This window comes from Festucalex cinctus, chromosome 1, assembly GCF_051991245.1.
Source record: "Festucalex cinctus isolate MCC-2025b chromosome 1, RoL_Fcin_1.0, whole genome shotgun sequence".
Classification (NCBI taxonomy): domain Eukaryota; kingdom Metazoa; phylum Chordata; class Actinopteri; order Syngnathiformes; family Syngnathidae; genus Festucalex; species Festucalex cinctus.
The window spans coordinates 55,161,329-55,184,812 of record NC_135411.1 but is presented as its reverse complement, the minus strand read 5'-3'; the positions used below and the strand labels follow the sequence as shown (position 1 = coordinate 55,184,812).

Genomic DNA, 23,484 nt, shown 5'->3' with positions numbered 1-23,484 from the left:
TTTTAAATTATAAATATAGCTAAGCGTTGTTGTAAAACATATTTATTGTATATACTGTATTTTTATGACTTTGGCGAAGCCCGGCGGGCGCTCTCCGCGTTACTGTGAAGTCAATGAGATGACAGGTGACGACCCGGCCCCCCTTTTCTCCCGAAGACCGGCGCTGCAGAACCACTGCCGAAAGGGTTCTAAAGTACGCAAACAGCCATATGGGTGTTTTCCAAAACGTTTTAGAAAAATATTTATAATTCACAGCCAAGCCTTCACCAAGCAGCCACCGATGTATCCTTGGTTTAGCTAGCGCAAAAGAACGACAGCCAGGAATTCTGTCTGGTCTTGGCTTATTTATACTTTAGACTGGGACAGTACTTGGGCCGCCATAGATGACGTCTTACAAAATCACAAGGACATCAGTAAGGTTTTTAACTGATGTATGTTGTACAAACACACTTTGAAACATCGAAATGGTAGTACAAATTCATTGAAAGCTAGTTACATGATATAACTGCGATGAATTACGGAAATACAGCCGCGATATATGCGGGCTTGGGAAGTACGTTCTTGAGACCGGGCTTGCCAAGACCCAACTTGTCACAAGAACATACTCTGTGTTCTTGATATTGAGAAAACGGCCTTTGTCTTTATCTAGATAAAGAATGGAAGCACGTATAATTTTTTCTGCCGGAGTTTGAAATGTCCGAATGTATTTGAATGCAGCTGCAGTTCAGCTCGCCTAACGCTGTCAAATTGTAGCTCCCGTTAGCGGCTAGTTGAGAATTGCAGAGACTTGTGCCTATCATACAATGACACACTAATTAATAACGTCCTTAATTGGCAAATAATATAATTTCGAGGTGGCGTCATGTTGATGTTAGGGTCGTGAGAACGAGTCAAGCTAGCTGCTTTGAGCTGCAACATGCGTGGGTAAATTTCAAAATATAGATAACAAGGCAATTACATCGGCGTCAATGTATTATTACTTGTAAGGCTTTTATTTTGAAGTTGGCCTCCGCAGCACGTTCCACAGACTACGTACGTACGACCCGAGTCCCGAACTGTGGCGTTTGATGAATACGGATCACGACTTAATAGATGAGCCGTTGCACCACTCATTTAAACATGCACTCGCGTCGTGCAACTGGATTCATTTTTCACCAGCACAGGCTGTATACAGTTGGACGCATTTGAGGGTGAAATGATCGCAGTCTCGAGCCCTGAATCACCATTTGAAAATAGATAATTTGAGTACACGCTGAAAGAGGTGCGCCACAGGCGTTTTCCACATACCGGTACTCGGCAGTTAGAAAGGTGACCATGCGTGTACCTGCCTTTAAAACAGAGTTGGCTGTCTCTTATTTATTTATTTTTTAAAAGTACCGGTACTAAAAAAAAAAAAAAAAAAAAAAAAAAAAAAAAAAAAAAAAGAGATTCCGAGCCGTTTTTGACGCCAAAAGATCGAGGTACGGTACTGGAAGTGTGTCGTCTCATTTTGCGGCCACACCTGTAGGCCTGTCATGATAAGAAATTTTGCTTGGCGATAAATAACCCCAGAAATTATTGCGATAAACGACAATATTGCGGCGTTGATATATTTTTTCAACTAATATAATGATAATGGTATTACAAATAAATCCAAAGAATTCCCACACATGATCAATGGGCTCTTTGCACAAATCCACTGCTTCCTGAACTCAACACCATTCCTTCATTTCCTGTCTTTCATGAGTGGACAAGCTGATTAATGCAGGTGTGCCTGATCTCAGTAACTACAACATTGGCCAGACAACTGGATTAATCAGTTTGTCCACTCATGAAAGACAGGAAACAAAGGTGTGGTATTCAGTTCAGGAAGTAGTCGAGCTGTGCAAAGAGCCCATAGCGTTCGGCTTTGATACTAGCTCCATTTGTCCACATTATTTCCAAATGATGGCTGTCCCGACTACTCAGGGGTCCTCACGCTGAATCTGATGTGCCAAATGTGCTGCTGTTGTGCCAAAGTAGTTACCCCCGGAAAAAAAATTGCATCCCCTGCTGTGGGATCTTATAACTTTTACCACATAAAAGTGGCGATTTTTCCACAATGCTCCTTGTTCCTAACCCTAACGCTAACCATAAACCTAAACTTCAAACATGTGGAAGAAAACTGAAAAAAAATATTAACATTCATCAGTCATTTGAGCTTTTTCTTTGTATATAAAGATTTCCTACTGCGTGCGTGGTCACTGAACGCAACTAGTGTTCATTGCAGAATATGAGTGTTCTTGCTTTGCTTTTGTTTATCTGCGGTAAATAATACTTTTCTTGTTACAAAATCATATTTCTAAAACACAGCTATCTTCTTCGTGTGTTTATTGAAAAACATGCATACCCTCGGCAGGGGATAGACATTTTTTCGGGGGTAGCTACTGTGGCACAGTACTGCCTCCCAGAGTCCTTGGCCTTAACTTATTACCCACACAGTGTCTTTGGTAAAGCCCATATCTCACTGAGCAGCACAATGAATGCAAGGGTGTGTGCACGTAACGAGTGTTGCCTTGTCGACAGGCTTCGAAGCACAAGCAATGAATAAAAACAACACCGATAGCTGTAGTGCGCTGCTAGCAATAATGCTACATGACTATTAGCAGCGCGACTGCTGCGGCTCACGAGAAACAGAATTGCGTGTGTTAAGCGCTACTAGTGTGACTGTGCATATTTGTTTACCTAATGTGTGATGTCAAGTCAGTTTGTGCTGTGTTATTTAGGTGAGTATATGCTGGCTAACAAACTATTGATGAGCCACATTTGAAAATAGTTTGTTTGTATTGAATAATTTAACTACTGAATGAGGCCATTTATCTCACATGGGTTCGGAATGGTGTACATGCTAAATGGCCTGCATCCCCTCTGTTTAACAGATTTTTTTTTTTATGTAATTGATGCTAATATGATGCATATCTGAATTTTTTTCAATTAAAGGGATAGTTCAGATTTTTTTTACATGAATCTCTATTTCATCCTCACCTCCCGTGTGTGCGATCATCACTGACTTACCCCTGACAGCGTTCTTTGACACGAGTTCTGGTCCAGTGTTGGACGAGAGGAAAATAGTCCAGCAAGCTGGCTGGGGTGTCGGAAATAAAGCGTTTTTCTTCTAAAAACTATTTGTGTTCAAAAGCGTCATAAATTTTCATTACAATAATTTTTTTCTGAAAAAAGTCAGACGCCATTACCACCGGCACTACTATTCTGTTCGTTCGTATCACTGCGCAGCTCCCCGCATACAGCTGATAGACGTGCACTAATCTACAAGTTGTTTGTCTTTTCGAAGGCGGAAGGCGCGCGGATCAGCTGTTTGCAGTGCGTCGATCAGCTGTCTACAGGGCGACGCGCAGTGATACGAACGAACAGAAAATTAGTGCCCGGCGGTAATGGCGTCTGACTTTTTTCAGAAAGCTTAGTGTGCAAATGTATCACTCTTTTGAACACAAATTGTTTTTAGAAGAAAAATGCTTTATTTAGGTGACCCCAGCCAACTTACTGGACTATTTTCCCCTCGTCCAACACCGGACCAGAACTCGTGTCACAGAACGCTGTCAGGGGTAAGTCAGTGATGATCGCACACACTGGAGGCGAGGATGAAATAGGGATTCATGTCAAAAAAGCCGAACTATCCCTTTAATGCAATGCAAATCCATCCTAATAAACTTGTTTAGCATAATAAATCCATCAATCCATTATCTGAACCGGTTATCCTCATGGGGGCAAGTGTTTGATTAACATACGATGCACGTTTTTGGAATGTGAAAACTGAAATACCCGGAGAAAACCCACGCAGGCACTGGGGAGAACATGCAAACTCCACACAGGAAGGCCAGAGCCCGGAATCAAACCCGCAAACTCTGATCTGTGAGACGGTCTGATCTATAGTGTGCTGAAAGTCAACTATTCACAAACTCATTCACTGATCTTAACCTTTGGATGCCAAAGCACACAGCAAACTGATCTTATCTGTGACAGCAACCTCTACATGTTTGCGTAAAAAAAGGGCAAGTGACGCAGCAGTTTTTAGCCGCTTACCTTTGTCCTTCTTAAAGTCAAGTGCATCCTGCTTGTCAGTGACAATCTCCTTCATATTGACAACACTGCAGTGTTTGAGCTGCCGCAAGATCTTGATCTCTCGGATGGCCGTGATGGGGAAGCCCTCCTTCTCATTGTCCAAGCGCACTTTCTTCAGGGCCACCAGATCGCCTGGCGACAAGCATGTGACAATCACGACTCAAATTTCATGGTGAGCGTAGGAATGACGAAGACAATCTTACTTACCCGTGTCTTTGTCCTTGGCCTTGTACACCTGGCCGTAGGTGCCTTCTCCGATGATGCCGATGATGTCAAACTTATCGACGCATCGCTTGCCCCAGTCGCTCTTGGTGTGTTTGCGCTCGCCATAGCGAGGGCAACAAATCCTGGCGGGATTTAAAAAAATAAATAAATAAAAATTGTGGTTTGAGAAAACCCTGGTTTTTCAGTCTAATATGGAACAAAATTCCAATAAAGTGCTCATGTGATCTAACAGAAATTGACCACAATTTGTCTCAAAAATATATATTTTTTAACATGACATGGATTTTGAGCAAAACTCGAGACTTCAACTCAGTCAATATTTATAGGCGTTTTGCGCTTTCCTTTGGATTTTGAGATTATTTTTTTTTAATTTTGGTGAAGGGTGTCAATGACAGCTAACAGGAAAGGTGTGATGACAACCACAGAACAGGAAACAGAACTGGTACGAAATGGGACTCACGTCCTAGTTGCTCATTATAATGTGGAAAGGAATTGAAATAGGCTGGAACATGAAAATTCCAAATCCCATTTTTCTTTTTCAATGATACATTGACTTTTCGTTATTCGCAGGCAGGCCTGGTCCCTATCCCCAACTGAATAGCCAGGGTCGACTGTATGGTTATCTCGTGTAAGAAACTCACTTTGGTCTCTTTTTAAGGGCAGGTTGGGGGAGCGACAATGCCTGATGGGTAGCCAACTGGATGGGTGAGGAGTCACCCCCAGGCAGAGTGGGCGGCAGCGGGAGGTCGATGATTGACGGCCGGCTCCGGGTTTCCTTCTCCCTCTTGGATCCTCTCTGAGAAGGAGGATAAGTGGACTTCTTTGGGCTGAGGAAGGAAAGAGAAAAGAAGCGTTTCGTCCAGGTACAAGAGGAACCTGCAACCATATTTAAACTATACTAACTCTTTGGCGATGTTTTCTCAACGGTTTTAGACAAAGGATGATTGATTAGATAACCTCAGAGACCATCATTTATTCATACCAACAACACAAATCTAAATTACCTAATGCAAAAAAAATCACTAGAAACTGATGTTCTTTGTCTATTGGAATATAATGTGATATGTTGTAAATAAATAGTTGAACAAAATATTGAAGGATTAACTGTCATTATTAAAGATAATTAAGATTGTCATTCTGTGAAAAAAACATAGCCAAGAAGTTTAATAACAGCCAACTGGAAGATCCAACAAAAACCTGATCTGGAGAGACATTTTCTGTCATAACTTCAAGTTTGGCATACGCTGGACTACGGCACACAGTAGTTTACGGCACTATTGTCAATGGTTGCATTTCCCTGTCATATGTTGCATGTTTTTATATTACCTATGATATCATCCTGCCTGTATGTTTGCTAAATGCCAATTAACCTTGATTGAATTCTGTTGCGGGTGCCCCTTACCTGTCCTGAGAGTTTCCCAGCAACATGGGGGGCAAAGGCAGGGGTGGCAGAGTGGAAGTCTTGTGGAGCGTTGTCTGTCGGGCAGGACTGCGCGCAGGGATGGGAGCGGGCGATCTGGTCGGGGCCGGGGCCAAGGGCACGGGAGGTGGAACGTTGGCATCGTCCTGCTGGGGCTGGGGTGGTGGCGGAGGCGGTGGAGTTGGGGAGGTTGAACCGGGGGCCTCAGAGGGTGATGGTTCAGGGGGAGCAGCTGGAGAGAAGGTGGTGGCAGCGGAGGGTAAAGGGGCCACAACTTGTTCTTCCAACTTCGGTGCTTCCTGTGGTGATTGCACTGAAGGCGTAGGCTGCGATTCCCTTTCTCCAGAGTCTTTTTCTTGTTGCGACTCTTCCACTTTAGGTCGTGAGGACGAGGAAGAAGAAGATGTGGATGAGGGTGCTGCGGCTTTCTGTATGGCGGGGGAGGCACCGCCACTACTGCAGACACGAGCCGCCGCCTCTGCAGCTTGGCGCTCCTTCTTCCGGCGACTGAGCTCGGCGCCCAGACTGGAGTTGAGTGGCAGGCGGGTGGCAGGAGGCGAGCGGCTGGTGGGCCGGCTACTGTAGGAGCCGGCACCCAACGCGCCGGCTGAGTAGCCGTGCCGCTTGCTGCGGGAGCGGGATGAAGCGCGTTGAGAGGAAGAGAAGAACGGAGGGGATCGACTCCTGGAACGGCCTGAGCGTCTGAAAGGAAAGTTTGCGCAAATTAACAAATGAACAAAACAGTTTCAAAGTGGCTTTTAGGGTTGGGAAAAAAAAGTCGACCAAGTCGACTGGAAAATTTTAAGTCGACGCTCCGCCCGGACCATGTTTGCGCCGTCGCCGTCCATGTTTCACACGGACCTTTTATGCCGCCGCGCAGTGTGTGTTGCGAACTTCAGTGAGAAGAAGGCGGACAGAGTAATATTTATTTATTTATTTATTTTTTTAAATGACTCCTGTTTGTTTGGTCTGATTGGTTGTTTGAATTTGGAGGTGTGTTGCACAGCCGCCATTAGCCTAACTGCGCATACAGTTCTTTTACTGCAAGTGTACATGTACACTCGTACAGTATTTACAATATTTATTAGTTAAGATTATGTCCTCATTGGTTGCACTATTTTAAAATGGAGGAAAAGCGAATGGATAAGAGGACAGAGGTACAGGCTCTTCTAAACATTTGGGAGAGGAAGAGAGCACGACTTTGAATCGGAGTCACCAAGCCACCATGCACGTTATTACTGCCAAGCTTGGTTGGTTAGGTGAACAGCTAAAACGCTCACGCGACCCTCAAAAAGTCTGTAAAAGCTGCAAAGATACACCAGGACTTTTAAACGCTCATGGATCAGTACAGCGGCATGACTGCCGAGTGAATGGGACGGCCAAATCGACGCCACGGTTCATGGATACCGGAGCAATAACATGGATTCAGCGCCTCACGGATAGACAAAGGTAAACACGACAACAGAAATGCTTGTAATATTGTCATTTAGTTCGCTCCATCGTGTAGCGCTTGGCAGCTGCTTAATTGTGTGACTGTCACTTTGTATTAGTCAGCAGTTATTTGTTTTGCTGCGGCCGGCAAATCTCCTGTGAGCGTTATTTTGCCGTGAACACTCGGAACGAAAATTCTTAGCCTGCCGTGAATACCACGATTGCTTATAGACATTCACAAGCGTATATGAATAACACAAATGTGCACGACCAGTTCGCTCTGGCGTCGTGATGGCCGTTTTGTCGAGTCAAACACATTTCACTGGGAGTTAGCTTAGAGTTTCACAGCAACGTAGGCAAAGTTTTTCCATTTTTCCACTCACCGGTCCGTGACAGAATAACCCCCTCACAAACATGGCTTGAATCGCAAAGCCACGTCATCTTGGTCGCGATAAACAGCTTATTCCCCTCGCCGTGGAAAAAAATAAATAATTCCCATCAGCGTAACAAAATAACACTCGGTGATCAGTTGCTGGTCACGGCAAACAACTAACAAACAAACAAACAACCACCATCGCCTGTGTTTTAATGACCATAAAACACTGAAATGAAGGGAAGGGCATGAAGAAGGCGTGCGTGCGTGCGTGCGCGCGCGCCGCAGTCAGACGAAATTAAAGACTATTATTGTATAGTAAATATAAGGAACAATGGGTTTTATATCCAGATTATCCACTCAATTCAACACATGTTCAACATTTACGGCCTCAAATAAAAATAAATAAATAAATAATAATAATAATAGGTCGCTTAGTCGTTAAAAATATGAGAAGTCGAGTCGATTTAAAAAAAAGTCGTTAGTGACAGCCCTAGTGGCTTTTGTTCAAATCATCCTGATACATGTTCAGAAAGTAGCTGTGCACTTGCATATTTATTAACTCATTCACAGCCGTTTTCACTGAAGCAAACTCCTTCGTTCCCGGCTGTGTTACTGGATTTTGACTGATTTTGCATTTCTTTTATTAGGAAAAAAAAAGTATATTTCCATTAGGATTAGGGATGAATACCAAAGACGCTACTTTTTGTACTATGGACCGACTTGAATGCCTTGTTTCGGTTTTGAAGCGCGTCATTCTAAGCTGTGAATGTGCAGGAGTAGAAGAGTTAACAATTTTCCATGGCGCACTTGAAAGCAGCAATGTACGTACACCAGCGTACTGACATCATCCACTCGCGCTGGTTTTCACCTGCTAAAAATACATTTCCTGGTTTGGAATAGAGCGAGATTTTTGCGGTGCCAAGCTAAACAAAATACAGTTTATGAAGTATGACAGGTACATTGCTTTACCTTTACAGTAAATATTAAGGGTGTCACGATTTCGATTTTTTATCGAAATCGATCGAAATTACGTCACGATTTCGAGCATCGAAATAGAAGAGAGGACACACGATTCGATGCCCCCCCCCCGCGCCCGCCGCCACCGCCGCCACCGCCGCCACCGCCACCTCCCAGGAAAGCAAATGAGACGCAGCCATTCAGCTACTAGCTAACGGCACTTGTTAGCTGACTTCTCCTGCAGTCATGATGGCAAGCGCGGACAGACACAGCAATGGTGCTTCAAGCCGCTCCCGCTTCTCTCGTCACCAGTTTGGAAACATTTTGCGTTCCCGGTGAGTTATGTCGACAACGTTCACGTTGTCGATAAAAAGACCACAGTTGCAAGATATGCTATGTGCGCGTACTGTACTCGGCCACGGTGTTACGCCCGGCTCGTCAAGGGGAAGGGAAGTAACACAATAACAGAAAATATAGAGTAGATAAACACGGGTCGACTTTAACATCTGAGTAGTTTTAATTGAAATTTCAGGCAGGGGTTTGACAAGGGAGTGAAAGTGGAAGGTGAACAAATAATAACCGCATTTGACAGAACTGACAGAACGGAGGAGAAACAATAACTAATAGGGGTATAATACACGGATACACAATAGCGTCGCGCTGGCACAGTCGTCCAATCGGAGTGTCGCGCTGGCACAGTCGTCCAATCGGAGTGTCGCGCTGGCACAGTCGTCCAATCGGAGTGTCGCGCTGGCACAGTCCTCCAATCAGAGTGTCGCGCTGGCGCATTCAAACTGAATGGCCCGAGCCGCCAGCCGTAACAACGGGAAACACGACAAACATGACGGGACATTTACGCAGGCATCACAAAGATTTAGATTTATCAAATTCAACTAGAAGTGGGAAAACAACGGTCCAACCAACTATTTCATCCTCATTTACAGTGAAACTTCCACACACTTCAGCTCGCGCGAAACGCCAGATCCATAGGTCTATTTATAGCAGCAGACCTGCAGCCTTGGAAAACGCTGGATTCAAACATTTAATTAGTGTACTTGAACCACGCTACAGTATGCCCAGCAACTGTAAATGTTGGGATATAGTTTGTTCAGGCTGTATTTGTTCCATGACTTTGGATACAATATATTTTTTGTTGTTGTTGCACATTGCACATTATTTTAAGAGGAACGCACAGCACACTGTTGTAACCAAAAACAGTCAATAGATGGCAGGCACCCACTGTGACTTTTTGTTTTTGTTTTTTTATTTTTTATTTTACACTTCAGTAAGAACAAGACGGTTAACTTTATATTGTAAATAAATTCTTTGAATTTGATCATTCCTGCCTAATGTCAATTATCATATATTACATAAATTTACACAAAAATAATATGGAAATTGCATCACCTATATGTAGCCGATCTTTTGAAATAAGATTTACTGTACAATGAATAGAACCAATGATCATAGACTAGCCTTAGCCTACAGAAGCATATGCCTCTGTGTTATAAAGTGGGGGAGCGGAGAAAAAAAAAAAAAAAAAAAAAATCGAAAAAAAATCGAATCGTGACCCCAAAATCGAAATTTAAATCGAATCGTGGAGTTGGCGAATCGTGACACCCCTAGTAAATATACATTGTAATTTGTAACAATAAAAAAAGCTTGTGGCCAAAATGTAACCAGCATTACAGACTACGTCGGCTACATTCAAATGATTAATTTGAACCCAATTATTCTCTTTCTTCATGTCGTGCTCTTTCAACTGTCATTTTTTTTCTCATTGTGAGGCAGGCTTTACGTTCTGCTCAAGAAACAAAGAACATCAATTATTAATTTATATATTTACTGTTAGTGTTTAACTTCATTCCTTGAGATGCACAGAACTTTGCCTCACACCGTTTTTTGTAATATTAATGTGTATTAATTACCGTAATTGCCGGACTATAAGCCGCGACTTTTTTCACACGCCTTCAACCCTGCGGCTTATACAATGATGCAGCTAATGTATGTATTTTTTCTGACGGCCGCCAGGGGTGCTCGAGCAGAAAAGTTAAGAGTGAGACAGGTGGAATATTTGTTTCGAGGAAGCCGCAAGTTTAATGTAACTTCGCGCTTTGTGCATGAATAAAATTAGCAAGAACAGACCCTCATCATGGAAAACACAAGTAGTCTCAGTGATTTTTACCGGTATGTTATTTTTAACCAGCCCTGTTAGTTACTAGCGTATTGCTGCTGTGTTACTGCCGCATCACAGGCACTGTTTGGAAAGAAAAGCTAAGGTATATTATTAAACCTTTGAAAACTCTTTCTGTGTACAGTCTATGTGTGTATCTCATGTTTCAATGTGGGCACATGCGGCTTATAGTCAGGTGTGGGTTATGGATATACAAAATGCATTTTCCTTTAGAAATGTCCTGGGTGCGGCTTATAAGCAGTTGCACCTTATATTCCAGCAATTACGGTATACTTCAGTAATTGTAAAAGGTTATACCTTTATTTTTTTACTATTCCTCTGTGGCTAATTTGTTTAAATTTTACATTTGTCACGTTTTATACATTAAAAAGTAATTGTGAAATAGATGTGTAAAAACATATTACTGTTAAATAGACAAAGATGAACATTTATTACCACCCAAATAAATAACAAAAAAGGAAAAAAAAAAAAAAAAAGTACCGAAAATTGGTACCGTTGAGTACCGATATCGATTCCCAGGTACCGAGAATTGTAACAATACCGGTTCAAATGTGAAAGGTACCCATCCCTAATTAGCATTAGAATATAGCTACATTTCATCATTATTCCCAAATATTTTACAGTGTGGAAAAGAGCCTTTTGCAACATGGCCTTGGTTGCACTCTGATATTCTGCTGCCACCTGTTGTCCGTTTTTGTAATCACGACCATTGCTTCAATCCTTCTCTCTTCAGTTCAGAGGCTGTATATCAAAGCCTTCTTCTGTATGCGCTAGCATTAAAAAAAAATAATAAAGTGAGAGAAAAAAATGCATAAATACATCTTTGAGAGCAAGAAATGTACGCCATATGTGAATAGATTGTGGACGCCTGGGCTCACAAAAGCCGGCATCACTGCTAAACAGCCACACGGCAACGAGACTCCGATATTGACGAGCGCGACCCTGGCATGTTTGAAGAAGAAATTGCTCAGCTGTTCAATTCGGATACATAAGATGAGGACGTTGATGGACTTATGAATGAAGACTGATCAAAAAATAAGGTCTGGTCTTTTAAGTATTTTCCATGTACTGCAGCTTGGTTGAGAAGCAAAATGTGCATTTTAAGTGTGGCTGTTAGGAGAGCGCCACCCAGCACATTTTTTTCAAACTCAAGGTATATTGATTTAATAGCCACGTGATTTCTTAAAAAAAAAAAAAAAAAAAAAAAAGTATCAAAATGCTGACCCGAGTTGGAATGGCCACTTCATTCCGAGGACAACTAACATGCAATTTAGAAAAAAGGATGATGGGTTCGACAGAAATATATGATTTGTGTCTGAAAATAAATTGTCTTATTGATGTGTGATATCATCGACAGAATATGGTCCAAAAAATGACTTCAAATTAGAGTAAAACATCCATCCATTCATCCATCAACGCCTCGGCTGCGCCTAGAAATTCTATCCATAAAAATTAGGAACAGAATCGGTGACAAAGGGCAACCTTGGCGGAGTCCAACCCTCACTGGAAACGAATCCGACTTACTGCCGGCAATGCGGACCAGACTCTGGCAATGGTCGCACAGGGACCGAACAGCCCATATCAGGGGGCCCGTATAGTAAAACAGTATAACTTAATTATTTCTCAAGGAATCTTGTTAACCCTTTTTTTTTTTTTGCTACTTAAGGAACCACCAAATTTCAGTTCACAAAAATCCTCAATTAGTCTAAACCATCCCCAAATTTCAAGGGGTTCTCCAAATTAAAACATCAAAATTACCAGGATGAACTCGCATTATTCATTATGACATAGTGTGGACTGTAGAACAGGTTATGTACTTCAGCAATCAATTGTTTTCTCTTGAATTTGTCACAGAGGATTTTAGAGCCATTTAAAGTACTCATTCCATGTTTTTTTTATTTTAGAAAATTCCACATTCACACTTCTCATGTTGCTAATAGGGGTGTTTCCAAATTATATCGTCTATGATATTACTGGTGTATTTTTTTGGGTGATAAAAATTTGAAATATCATGAAATTAACCTGATGACGTAATGCCTAACATTATACGTCTTTGTGTCAATTTGGACATACACGCGTCGTTCACTGCTGCATAAAAAATAAATAAATGTAGGAGCGTGTGAGGCTGCAAGAGTTGCAGCCAGTTCTGTCGCGTCTTCGGCAAAGTGGGAGTGAGCTTCGTGGTGCGGAGGCTGTTTTGCTACAAGAGGTCAGATATAACGCAAAAAAAAAAAAACAACAACATCAAAAAACAATCATTTGCAAATTGTGCAGGAAAACTGTTGCCGTAAAGTTAAGAGTATGCGGAAGCTAAAGAGACCAGAGGAGGACATATAAGCAGCTTGTGTTGTTGGGGGTAGGGCTGGGTATTGCCGCCATCCTCAAGATACGATACGTATCACGATACAGGGTCATATACATATGTATCCCAATACTTGATCTTCACGCCGATACGTATCCCGATATATTTCATTAATTTACTTGCATTTCATAGTAACAGTTATATGTATACCTAAAGGATATGTTTGTTATGCCTGGTTTAAATGTACACACACTGCAGAACAAGAAGCAGCTTTCACAGACACACCAGGAAAATGTATTCATATTTATGAGCCGATAGGAGCAAAAATATCAAAGTATTAACATTACAGCTCTAAAATGTGCTTATTTGACGTATTTGGGGAAATAAAAACAGCATTTTTTTCATGTAACACATTTTATTTCGTTTTTAAACAAAATATACGAAAATTGGTAGATTAAGACTCGTGCCATGTTAAGTTTAGAAGTAAATAAATAAGGAAATAAATAAATAAAAAAGTAAATAAAAAATAAATAAAACTGCCTATTTAAAGTTAATGAGCAATATCGATTCTGATGCCTGCGTATCGATACGTGTATTGTAATGAGGCTTGCAACGACATATTGCCGTATCGATTTTTTGAGCACACCCCTAGTTGGGGGTGAACAAAAGTTCATTCATTACTGCAGCACTCTTGATTAGACCACTCCTTATGAAAGAAAAGAAAAAAACAGACTGTGGTTAGTTAATACTGAAGCGGTCACGTATTGTTTGGCCAAGATAAACAATCTGCGGTGTTTATTTTACCGTGACCGGTAATTCGCCATCTAATACATGTGAGTTTGTGATGCTAACCGACCGCTAAGCTAACGTACTCTCAACGAGACGCCGTGTGCGTTGCTGTCGCACAGTGGCGTAAAGTTTCGTAAACATGCACATTTGTGTTTTTTATACCTGTTACTAATGTCTACAAGCAATCACGGCATTTTCTCGCTCCTCTGATTAACCAAACAGAGACATTCACGGCAAGATAATGCTCGAGGAGGGTTGCCGTTTGCACCAAAAACAACCACTGCCAAAACAATCGCAGAGGGAAAACATTTTTTAACAATACACTTGCCTGCGATGTACAAAGCACGATGCCACAAACTGGCTGCGACCGTATCATTGGCGACCCCCCCTACAACACGAGGCTCAACTACACAGGAGGAAATAGTGGACTTTTTTGACTCATGCAATTTGCCACCGACTTCTGAAAGTATGTGCTTTCATTGTATTTGCTAAGTAAGTGTGCTTTACTATCTGGTCTATTTTATTTCATTTTATTCCATTACAGTTGGTATATTTCAGGGCCCTACACTACCTTTTCCACTACTTGCACTGGTGCGACTAACATTTTTGGTTGCTCGCACAGCACAGGATTTGGTCGCACCATTTTTTGTGGAGCCGCTGCATGACCTTAGGCATATGCAACTCGATATATTTGCAAAATATTTCATTGGAACACGAGGTTTGCCTGTAACAGCAGTGGCTATCAAAACTAGTCAATAATTTCGTATAACTTAACTCATGTGAACATTATTTTGTTTAGCTCAGTAAAAGTCAGTACTTTTTTTTTCTTCACCGGCTGATGTTCCCCTGACCTTTTCATCTGTATGCTGTCCTCGCTCCGAAGCTTCTAGATTTCACCAGCTAGACAGCGAGTTAATGATGTTCCAAATAACCAGACTTCGTTTTCCTTTTTTGCTGTTAATTTGAACAATGGCCTCTGACCATTACCCTCTTTAGGTCGTCGTAAAACTAGAAAATAAAATAACAAACATTGTAATATTAGCTAACTATACACGACACATTTTCATGCTAGTAGCTAGTTACATTGCACATTCAACAGTCTCTAATTGTCCTAATTAACTCAAATAAATCGACCGTGTTTTTATATTGACATCGCATGTACTTACGGACAATTCTCGTCCAAATCAACAACAAAAATAAGATCCAACAGTCTGCGTAACAATGAACGTGTCAGCGTTGCGTGCTGCCACATTGGAGTGGTGTGGTGTCTTTTTTTACTCAACAAAAACATTAAACCTAGCAACCGCACGAGGGCGCTTAAAGACTGCACAAATTCAAACTAAAACTTCTGAAGGGCAGAATAATCTGTATCGTTTGATTTGGCACCTTCCGTGGCATTAGTTTACATTTCCTTTTCTCATTTTATTTTAGAAAATAATCAGCAATAGACTGCTTCATTTTTTAAAAATTCGCTGCCGCTTTCCCCGAGCTCCGCACACCACGCTTCACACTATCACACCACAACCGCTTCCATTGCATTTCCGTTTCCGGAGGCGCGCAGCGGGAAGAGGGCGGGATCATTGGAACTCTCCAATCCAAGCTTGCACTCCCCAATGCGTGCGGCTCTGCCATAACATTTCACGAGAGGCAAGTCACGCCAACATTGAACCATATTTACAATTTCATATGGACCATCATGGTTGAAATATTGAGATTCACGACCGGCTCGCGAGTCGCAAAGCTATTTGTGAATGGAGCGCTCTTCCGTTGGTGCTCTCATTCAAGTGAATGAGAACACACGACCAGCGAGCATTGTACAATTTTTGTGCATTTTTTTTTAAACCACAAACATTGCAAATCCATCCACAAGTACCTTTTAAATTATTAGATTATTATTATTAGATTAGATTATTATATTGATTGTATGTGTCATATTTTTATGACTTTGGCGAAGACCGGCGGGCGTCTGCTTTTCTTGTGTAAAAACAAGGAAATGGGCGTGTGCCACGGTGTCGCATGTTGCGTTGCTGTGGCCAGGCCGATGACAGGTGACGACGCGGCCCCCCTCGTCTCCCGACGACCGGCGCTGCAGAACCACTGCTGAAAGGGTTCTCAACAGCGGTTACAACGGAACCACTCGGCCCCCAAAAAGTCCCATGGAGACATCCGGGGACAAAAAATGCCGCTTCCGTGTGGAACTAGTCCGGTGGGAAAGCGCCATATTACATATGTTTGTATGTAAATTGTAGTCTGCGCGGTGCGCGTGTACACGTATGCTGTGCCGATCAGCAAGTAGCCAGCCAATCACATTGCAGCGGGTCATGTTTCACTAAAATACTATTGGACTGAGTCGACGCACGACGGAGCGCTCTCGTTGCTAGTACGAGAGAGCCAGTGGAGGACACGGCGACTTTCGAATGGACGTTTTAAACATAGTGCAGAGGGAACATTAATGCACTCGTGCGAGCTGTATTTTTTTTCACCAGCACGCACTTGAAAGTTGCCCGCATTTGCGAGTGAAATGCTCGCACTGTCGAGCCCTGTATTTGCACTTTGTTTACATTTAAATTGTCGGGCAAAATGTGTTTTAAATAATGTTGCTGCAATATAAGCGCTATTATTCCTAAGTATCAATCACAAATCTATTGTCCAGTAATTATTAGCAATGTCGTCAAAAATATCGTCACCGCAAATTTCTTTGAAATATCGTGATATAATTTTTAGGCCATATCACCCACCCGTAGTTGCTAATAACGATGTCTTGTAATTAACTTTGTAACTAACTACCGTATGTATATGCGTGTCTAGATTTGATTAAATAAATACTATTGATTCGCAACCAAAGCAGATAACTAGCATGGCTACTAGGGGTGTTAAAAAAAATCGATTCGGCAATATATCGCGATACTACAGCACGCAATTCTCGAATCGATTCAATAGGCAGCCGAATCGATTTTTTAACATCCATTTTTGATGGAAAAATATTCAACAAAACGTCTAACTTTCACACCTTAAGCATGGAACAATGTTATATTAATGGAACATTAAGCCTTAATATTTTATTTCAATGGTGTTCTAACATGAAAAAGGTTACAACCTGTTTGTTAGATACAGTGGCTCAGTTATAAAACTGAAGTTTCAGATCAATAAATAATAAATTTTCATACAAATCTTACAGTATACATGTATAAGTTTACTGAATGGTATTTTCTAAATTGAGTAAAAAAACAAAACAAAACATAACAATCGACTTCTAAATTCATATCGGGATTAATCGGTATCCAATCGAATCGTGACCTATGAATTGTGATACGGATCGAATCGTCAGGTACTAGGCAATTCACACCCCTAATGGCTACCATCGGTTTGTTTTCGCTCTGACCTTACTTTACAAAATGGATAAGAGCAGAAAAACAGCTTATTTTCTTAGAAAGTAGGCAAAGCAATTAAATTATTACTTTGACATCATCTCGTGGAATTTTGGTGTTGTTTGGTTAATTCATTGACAACTGACTTTTTTTGGAAGTGGATATTTTGCTGTGACTAGCAATTCTACTGCTAGCGCTGTGAACGGCTTTGACTGGTCAATTGCCGGACCGAGTCTTGCACTGCCCTGTGGTTCCTGCCAAGCTTCGCACCCTTCTGTGTCTTTTCAAGTTTTCATTTTGTTTTGCCACCCAAGATAGGCTGTTATCGGCATTACCTGCCGAACCCAAACCCAGGGGTAAGCAACCCTGGTACTCGAGAGTCACAGCCTTGCAAGTTTTAAATATCTCCATCCTTCAACACAGATGATTCAAATGATCATCTCACCAGCAAGTTCTGGAGAAGCCTGAAAACGATCCTCACCTGTGTTGGAGGAGGGAAACATGATCTAAAACATGTAAGTCACAGTTTCGCATTTGAAATGTCCTAATTTGTTAGCAGTCCATGAATACACTTTGTGCACAGTCAAAAGTGAAAATGAAAGTATGGTTCTGCTTCTTTCCCTATGCAGCTTACAAATAGATTGACTAGTCTACATTGCTATAAAAATTTGCCTGTATTACCCTCCATCCATCCATTTTCTTGACCGCTTATTCCTCACAAGGGTCGCGGGTGCCCGCATTACCATCACCTTGATATCTATTATTGTATATAATTTCTAAAAGTTGGGTTTCATTACTTACTGTAAAAGTGTTTGTGTAATGTGCTAGTGTTTGTATTTGTTTGCCAAACTGTGACGTGAGTTTGTGTGAGCATGTTATTTAGGCGAGATTGATGGCTAACACTATCAATGTGTGAAGGTGGTTTGCTTTGAATAATTTAACTACTGAATGCAATTATGTAACACGGGTTAATGGTTGTGAACATGCTATAGCAATGGTGTTAATGTTTTATGATCCTGTTTGACATGCTTCTCCGCCATCTTGTGGCATCTACATGCAATTACAAATCCCAGGAAGACAGGTATGTTATTTCCACACGTCCTGCCTCTTGCCCAAGGTCAGCTGGGATGGGATAGGCTAGAGCTCACCTGCTGCCCTTGTGAGGATACGTACTATAGAAAACTAATGTAAATTGCTGCCTAGACAGGGAAAAAAAAATATGGATGCACGATAATATCGGCAATTATTGTCCAATTTGACGTCATGCAGATAAACCAGATAATAAAGAAATCCACCAAAAATAATAGACATGGCACGTTGGTCCATCTGTTGTGGTTGTGGCTCAAGTTGTGCCCAACTCCTCAACCCATCCCCTCTACTATGGGAGTGTCGTATATTTGTGACATCATAATGTGCGTGACCTCGTGTTCACAGAAGATGCATCATGGCGACATGGCAGTCGCCAGTATGGGCTTTCTTTATTGTCCTGTTATGTAAAATAACTATTTAACACGTATTAACTAGGGGTGTGAATTGCCTAGTACCTGACGATTCGATTCGTATCACGATTCACAAGTCACGATTCGATTCGATACCGATTAATCCCGATACGAATTTATAAGTCGATTGTTGCGATTTTTTTTCATTCAAATTTAGAAAATACTAATCAGTAAGCTTGTAGAGTGTAAGATTTATATGAAAATGTATTATTTATTTATCTGAAATTTCAGTCTTATAGAGGTTGTAATCTGTTTCATGTTTGAACAGCATTAAAATAAAATATTAAGGCTTAATGTTCCGTTCATATAACATTCTTCCATGCTCAAGGTGTGAATCCTAACCCGAAGTCAGACGTTTTGTTGAATATTTTTCCATTAATAATGGAAGTTTAAAAATCGATTCACACACACACACACACAAAAAAGGCAATGATGATAAGACGTTGAATCGGTAAGACTACCGAATGAACAATTCTGAGCTCTTTGAAAAAAAAATAAAAAAAAATAAAAAATAAAATAAAATCGATTTTTTTTATTGAATCGATTCGAGAATCGCGCGATGTAGTATCGCGATATATCGCCGAATCGATTTTTTTAACACCCCTAGTATTAACTAGTGCTGTCAAACGATTACAATTTTTAATCTGATTAATCACATTTTTTAATTTTGATTAATCACGATTAATCAGCTAAATTACTTGTGTATTCGCCTAATATAAAATAAATACAAAATAGCGTGATATTTTGACATTAACGCATTTTAGTATCTGAATGTCATTTGCAAACATTGATTAAATGCATGTACGCAATTGCATGCATGCGTGTATTTGCTCGAAACGTAACAGCATCATATCAATTGGGTGCAATTCAGCAATTATTAATTAATTAAACACAAATTACTTTTGTTTGATCTAAAGTCCCGTGTTTTTTAAAGCGTAATTTACCACAGAGCACACCAACTGGAGTCACCCCGCTCATTTTGGAACAACAGGCATAGGAAATGCCGTGCATTGACCTAATCACTGACCTGTGCAGCCTTCAATGTAACCATCCGCGGTTATGTTCAAGGCTCAAGTGCGGTCGAAATTTTTTTTAATTAATTAATTAATATGCGTTAATACGTGATTGATGCAACATTTTTCTGATTACTTAATCTATTAACGCATTAACTTTGACAGCCCTACTATTAACCTAAGTTTTCACTGTATTGTGGACACATGTATTTTCTTTAACAATGGGCTTTTCACTTCTTGTACATGAAGCAATTGTACATTGACTGATAAGTCTGCTCGGAACAGACTGCTTGCTTTCCTGTCCAGCTGACCCTCCCTTTCTCCTCCCAAAACCTAACCAGGCTGCATTTTTAAAACATTGACTTTTGTTTTGGCAAACTCAAAAGGAGTTACTCGTTGTCTTTGAAGCAGAGATATCAATAAAATTCAGCTTCATGGTGTTTTACACTGTTTTAATGTATTTGTACATGTTAGATTTACAGTAGGATTTGAAAATATATTCGTATTCAAGTTAATTTTGCAAACAACTATCAGCTTGCTTATCGACAGCGGCTTTCTAAATTATTGGTTTATCGGTATCGGTTGAAAATAGCATTATCATGCATCCCTAGAAAAACGAGACAAAACAAAATCTGTGCTGCATATAATAACTCGAGACATGCTTACCGAGACACTGGGCTGGGGCTGGTGCTGGAGGAGCGTCGGGGCGCATAGGGGCTGATGGAGCGCCTCCTTGAGTAGGGACTGCTTTCCCGTTCGAAGCTGGACGACCTATGCCTGCTGCCGTAGGGGCTGTCCGACCTCTGTCTGCTGCGCCGGCTCATGTCCGCATAAGGACTTGGGCACTGCTGGGACGCCTTGCGCCTGGAGTATCCGTCGTCCACCATGTTGTGGCCGCCAAGCGGGCTCTCTCCCCTCCTGTGACTGGGCAACAAAACTGTGCTGGCGGCCTTCTTGCGAGGGCTACCTCGACTCGACTTGCCTTTGGGGCTCGACTTGTTGCTCTTGGAGGACTTGCGGTGACTCCGTTCTCCGCGGACCTTCTGGGAGTCGCTGTGAGCACCTTCTTGCCGGGCCTCTCGCCTCTGCTGTTTGTCTTTGCGCGACTTGCCAGAGCGCCCGCTCTCCTTGCTACGAGATGAAGATGCCGAGGATGTGGCACTATCTACACTAACCAGGGGTTGCATCTGGGAGAACGTGGGATCTCCTCTATTAAAGTCAAGCTCCTGCTGGATGTGACGCTTGGATTGTCCAGATGATGCCGATTTCTCCTTGTTAACGCCGGAAGAGCTTTTGTCGCGGTCCTTGCTGCTCTTCTTCTTGTAGCTGCGTTCCCCATTACCGGGATCTCGAACTTTATTGGGATCCTTGGACTTTTTCCGCGAGTGTTTGTGACTCTTACTCTCACGTATGGGCTTGGGCTCTTCCCTGACAAAGTCAGGTAAGGGCTCAGGTTGCTCCAGCACTACCATCCTGTCGGCCAATCTGGCGGATGGTGGGTCCAAGAAGGTGTCAGAGTCCGAACTGATATCGTCATACTCCACCAGAGGCTTCATCAGGACGCTAGGAGGCGCCGTGCGGCCCATGGATACATATTCGGGAATCGTCGGTGGTGCCGCCGGCAATTCCCGAACTTTAGCCGATTTATGTCGTTTACGCTTTGACGAGGCCATTTGCGATTTGCAGTACAACTTGCCGTCTTTGCTGGTCATGTCTCCCGCAGCTGTTTGTAGGGCGGCGTGGGCCAAGCCGCCGATGCTTGACTCGGGCTTCCTCTTGGTCCCATGGTGTCGCTCCGACCCAGGCATCCCTCAAGCCGGCGTCGGTACCACCTTTCCTGTGGCTAGTCCTTGGCGGTCCAAGCAACTCATTAACCGCTTATTCAAGTACAAATTCTCAAGTGTTCCAAAGCAAACAAGAATAAACAAAAATTAACACACTAGGCCGCGATCGTCCCGTCGGCCTCCTCAACGCCGATTCATCCCACTCGTTGTGTCGTCCAAACTCGACAAAACTGACAAATATCCCAACGCTGTTCTCCGGGGAAGCACAATTTTCACTTGGAGCGAGTCCGTAAATGAAGTTTTCCTACCAAACGTCGGAGCATTGTGTTGTCGTCTCGCCGTCCCAACTTAGCTAGCACAGCTAGCTAACGCTGGCCAAGCTAGCGAGGTGAGCCGTGGAAAAAGGGGGAAAAAAAGTCTCCTTTGTCAAAGCTGTCCTTGTCCGGTGCCAAGTTAAAAGGAAAGGTGATTTTATTCCACAGAATTACGGTTTTAGCGTTCACAAGCGAGCAAATGCCTTCGCTTTAAAAGACGCTCATCTCTCCAACAAAATGAAAACTTGACCCGGTTGGTGCTGTTTACATGTTCCCTTTAATGTAAGCTTTATCCCCTTCTAAATTCAATATTGATACGAAATCATAGTTTTTGCGTGTGCAATAGATGTTCCAGTTCACTATCAATGGCTCTGGAAATCAACCAGGCCTGTATTTAGGGCGATGCTAATGGATTTAGTAACATCCACAGCCCCAGCCGCAGGAGACTACAAACGCCATTGTGGCTCCTGTGACTAGCAACTTCAGCTCACGTCGGATTTGACCGGAACTCGACACGTTGTCAATCAAGGATGCATCCCAGCGAGAGCCAATCATCTCTAACGGCCCGCCTACTTTTCCGGGGCGAGTTGGACAGTTTTGAGAAAGCCATTTTTAGATACGGAATTGAAAGTGAGATTCAACACAGAAGCTGCACATTAAAAAATGGTAAATGTGCTTAGTAACGTTTTATTTTTAAGTTTAATCGAGAAACCACAATGTCATCATCCCTGCAGCCGAACACCCGCTGCCATTAATCCTCACAAACATAAGGCATAAAATATTATTCGCTTTAACGACAACAAAAAAGACATTGTTTCTAAATTAGATACGTAAGAACGTCATCGATAATAAAACAAAAAAATCCAAGAGGTTATTACCATGGAGAGGGAGGGGGGTAGAATTACGCAGGATGATTGGAAGCTGGCGCGATGGGGCGTGGTCTAAAAGAAACGAGGAAGTGACGATTCCCACGTGCACAGCCTATTAATGAATACATAATACTAATTGGCTATGTAATAATGACGGAATCAATCCAGAAAGCATGATTTGTGTGACTTTCAATAGACATCAAAATTAAGAATTTCAATTGCAATGTTTGCCATCATAAAAAGTATGCTTATGGCCCTAATTTTACATGTATGGAAAGTGCGTTCAGTGTGTGTGAAATTGCATTGAACCTCGCCGATAAAGGTCACCACGTTTTTATGAATTGTACGTACTGTATACTGAATGTTGAGGCGACTCGCCTATATTTCCAGAACGAGTTACAAATTTTGGAAGCGGAATATTAAACTAGATAACACAGAAACCGTAAATAAAGGAAAGGTTTAGTGTCATTTCGTTTTATTTAAGTTGAATGAACTATGCGTGTCCCGAGAGCCGAATGACTGTATGTCAATAAAATATTACCAGACAAAATCGTAAATTATACACTTGAGTAAATTACAGTATTAACTAGAGAATATGTACGCGTTTTTAATTATGCAAAAAATAAATAAATAAATGAATAAAATAAAACAAAAAATCCGCAGCGAAAAGGACAGATGACGCTTTTGACAGCAAAGATGTTGATTGGCTCTGCCGTCACAATAGGGCGCGGTCTAGTGCAAACGAGGAAGTGGCATCTCCTATGGCAAAAACAAAAGTTCCAAAGAACGATTAGTTCGGAAATAAATTTGTTTGAAACAAGTGAAAAAACATATAAATGAGGTTA

At 41.8% G+C, this 23,484-nt stretch overlaps 1 protein-coding gene across 1 annotated transcript in view; it reads right to left on the bottom strand.

Moving 5' to 3' along the window:
* The window catches only part of cdk12 (cyclin dependent kinase 12), a 33,765-nt gene extending 11,481 nt beyond the window's left edge, over nt 1-22,284 (bottom strand). Inside the window, exons 1-5 of the mRNA XM_077495222.1 lie at nt 20,339-22,284; nt 5,726-6,445; nt 4,965-5,150; nt 4,306-4,445; nt 4,060-4,230 (exon numbers count right to left, since the gene is read on the bottom strand). Of these exons, the coding sequence (XP_077351348.1) occupies nt 4,060-4,230; nt 4,306-4,445; nt 4,965-5,150; nt 5,726-6,445; nt 20,339-21,480 (2,359 nt within the window). The 5' untranslated portion in view covers nt 21,481-22,284. The remainder of the gene's footprint in view (nt 1-4,059; nt 4,231-4,305; nt 4,446-4,964; nt 5,151-5,725; nt 6,446-20,338) is intronic.
* Nucleotides 22,285-23,484: the final 1,200 nt, after the last annotated feature.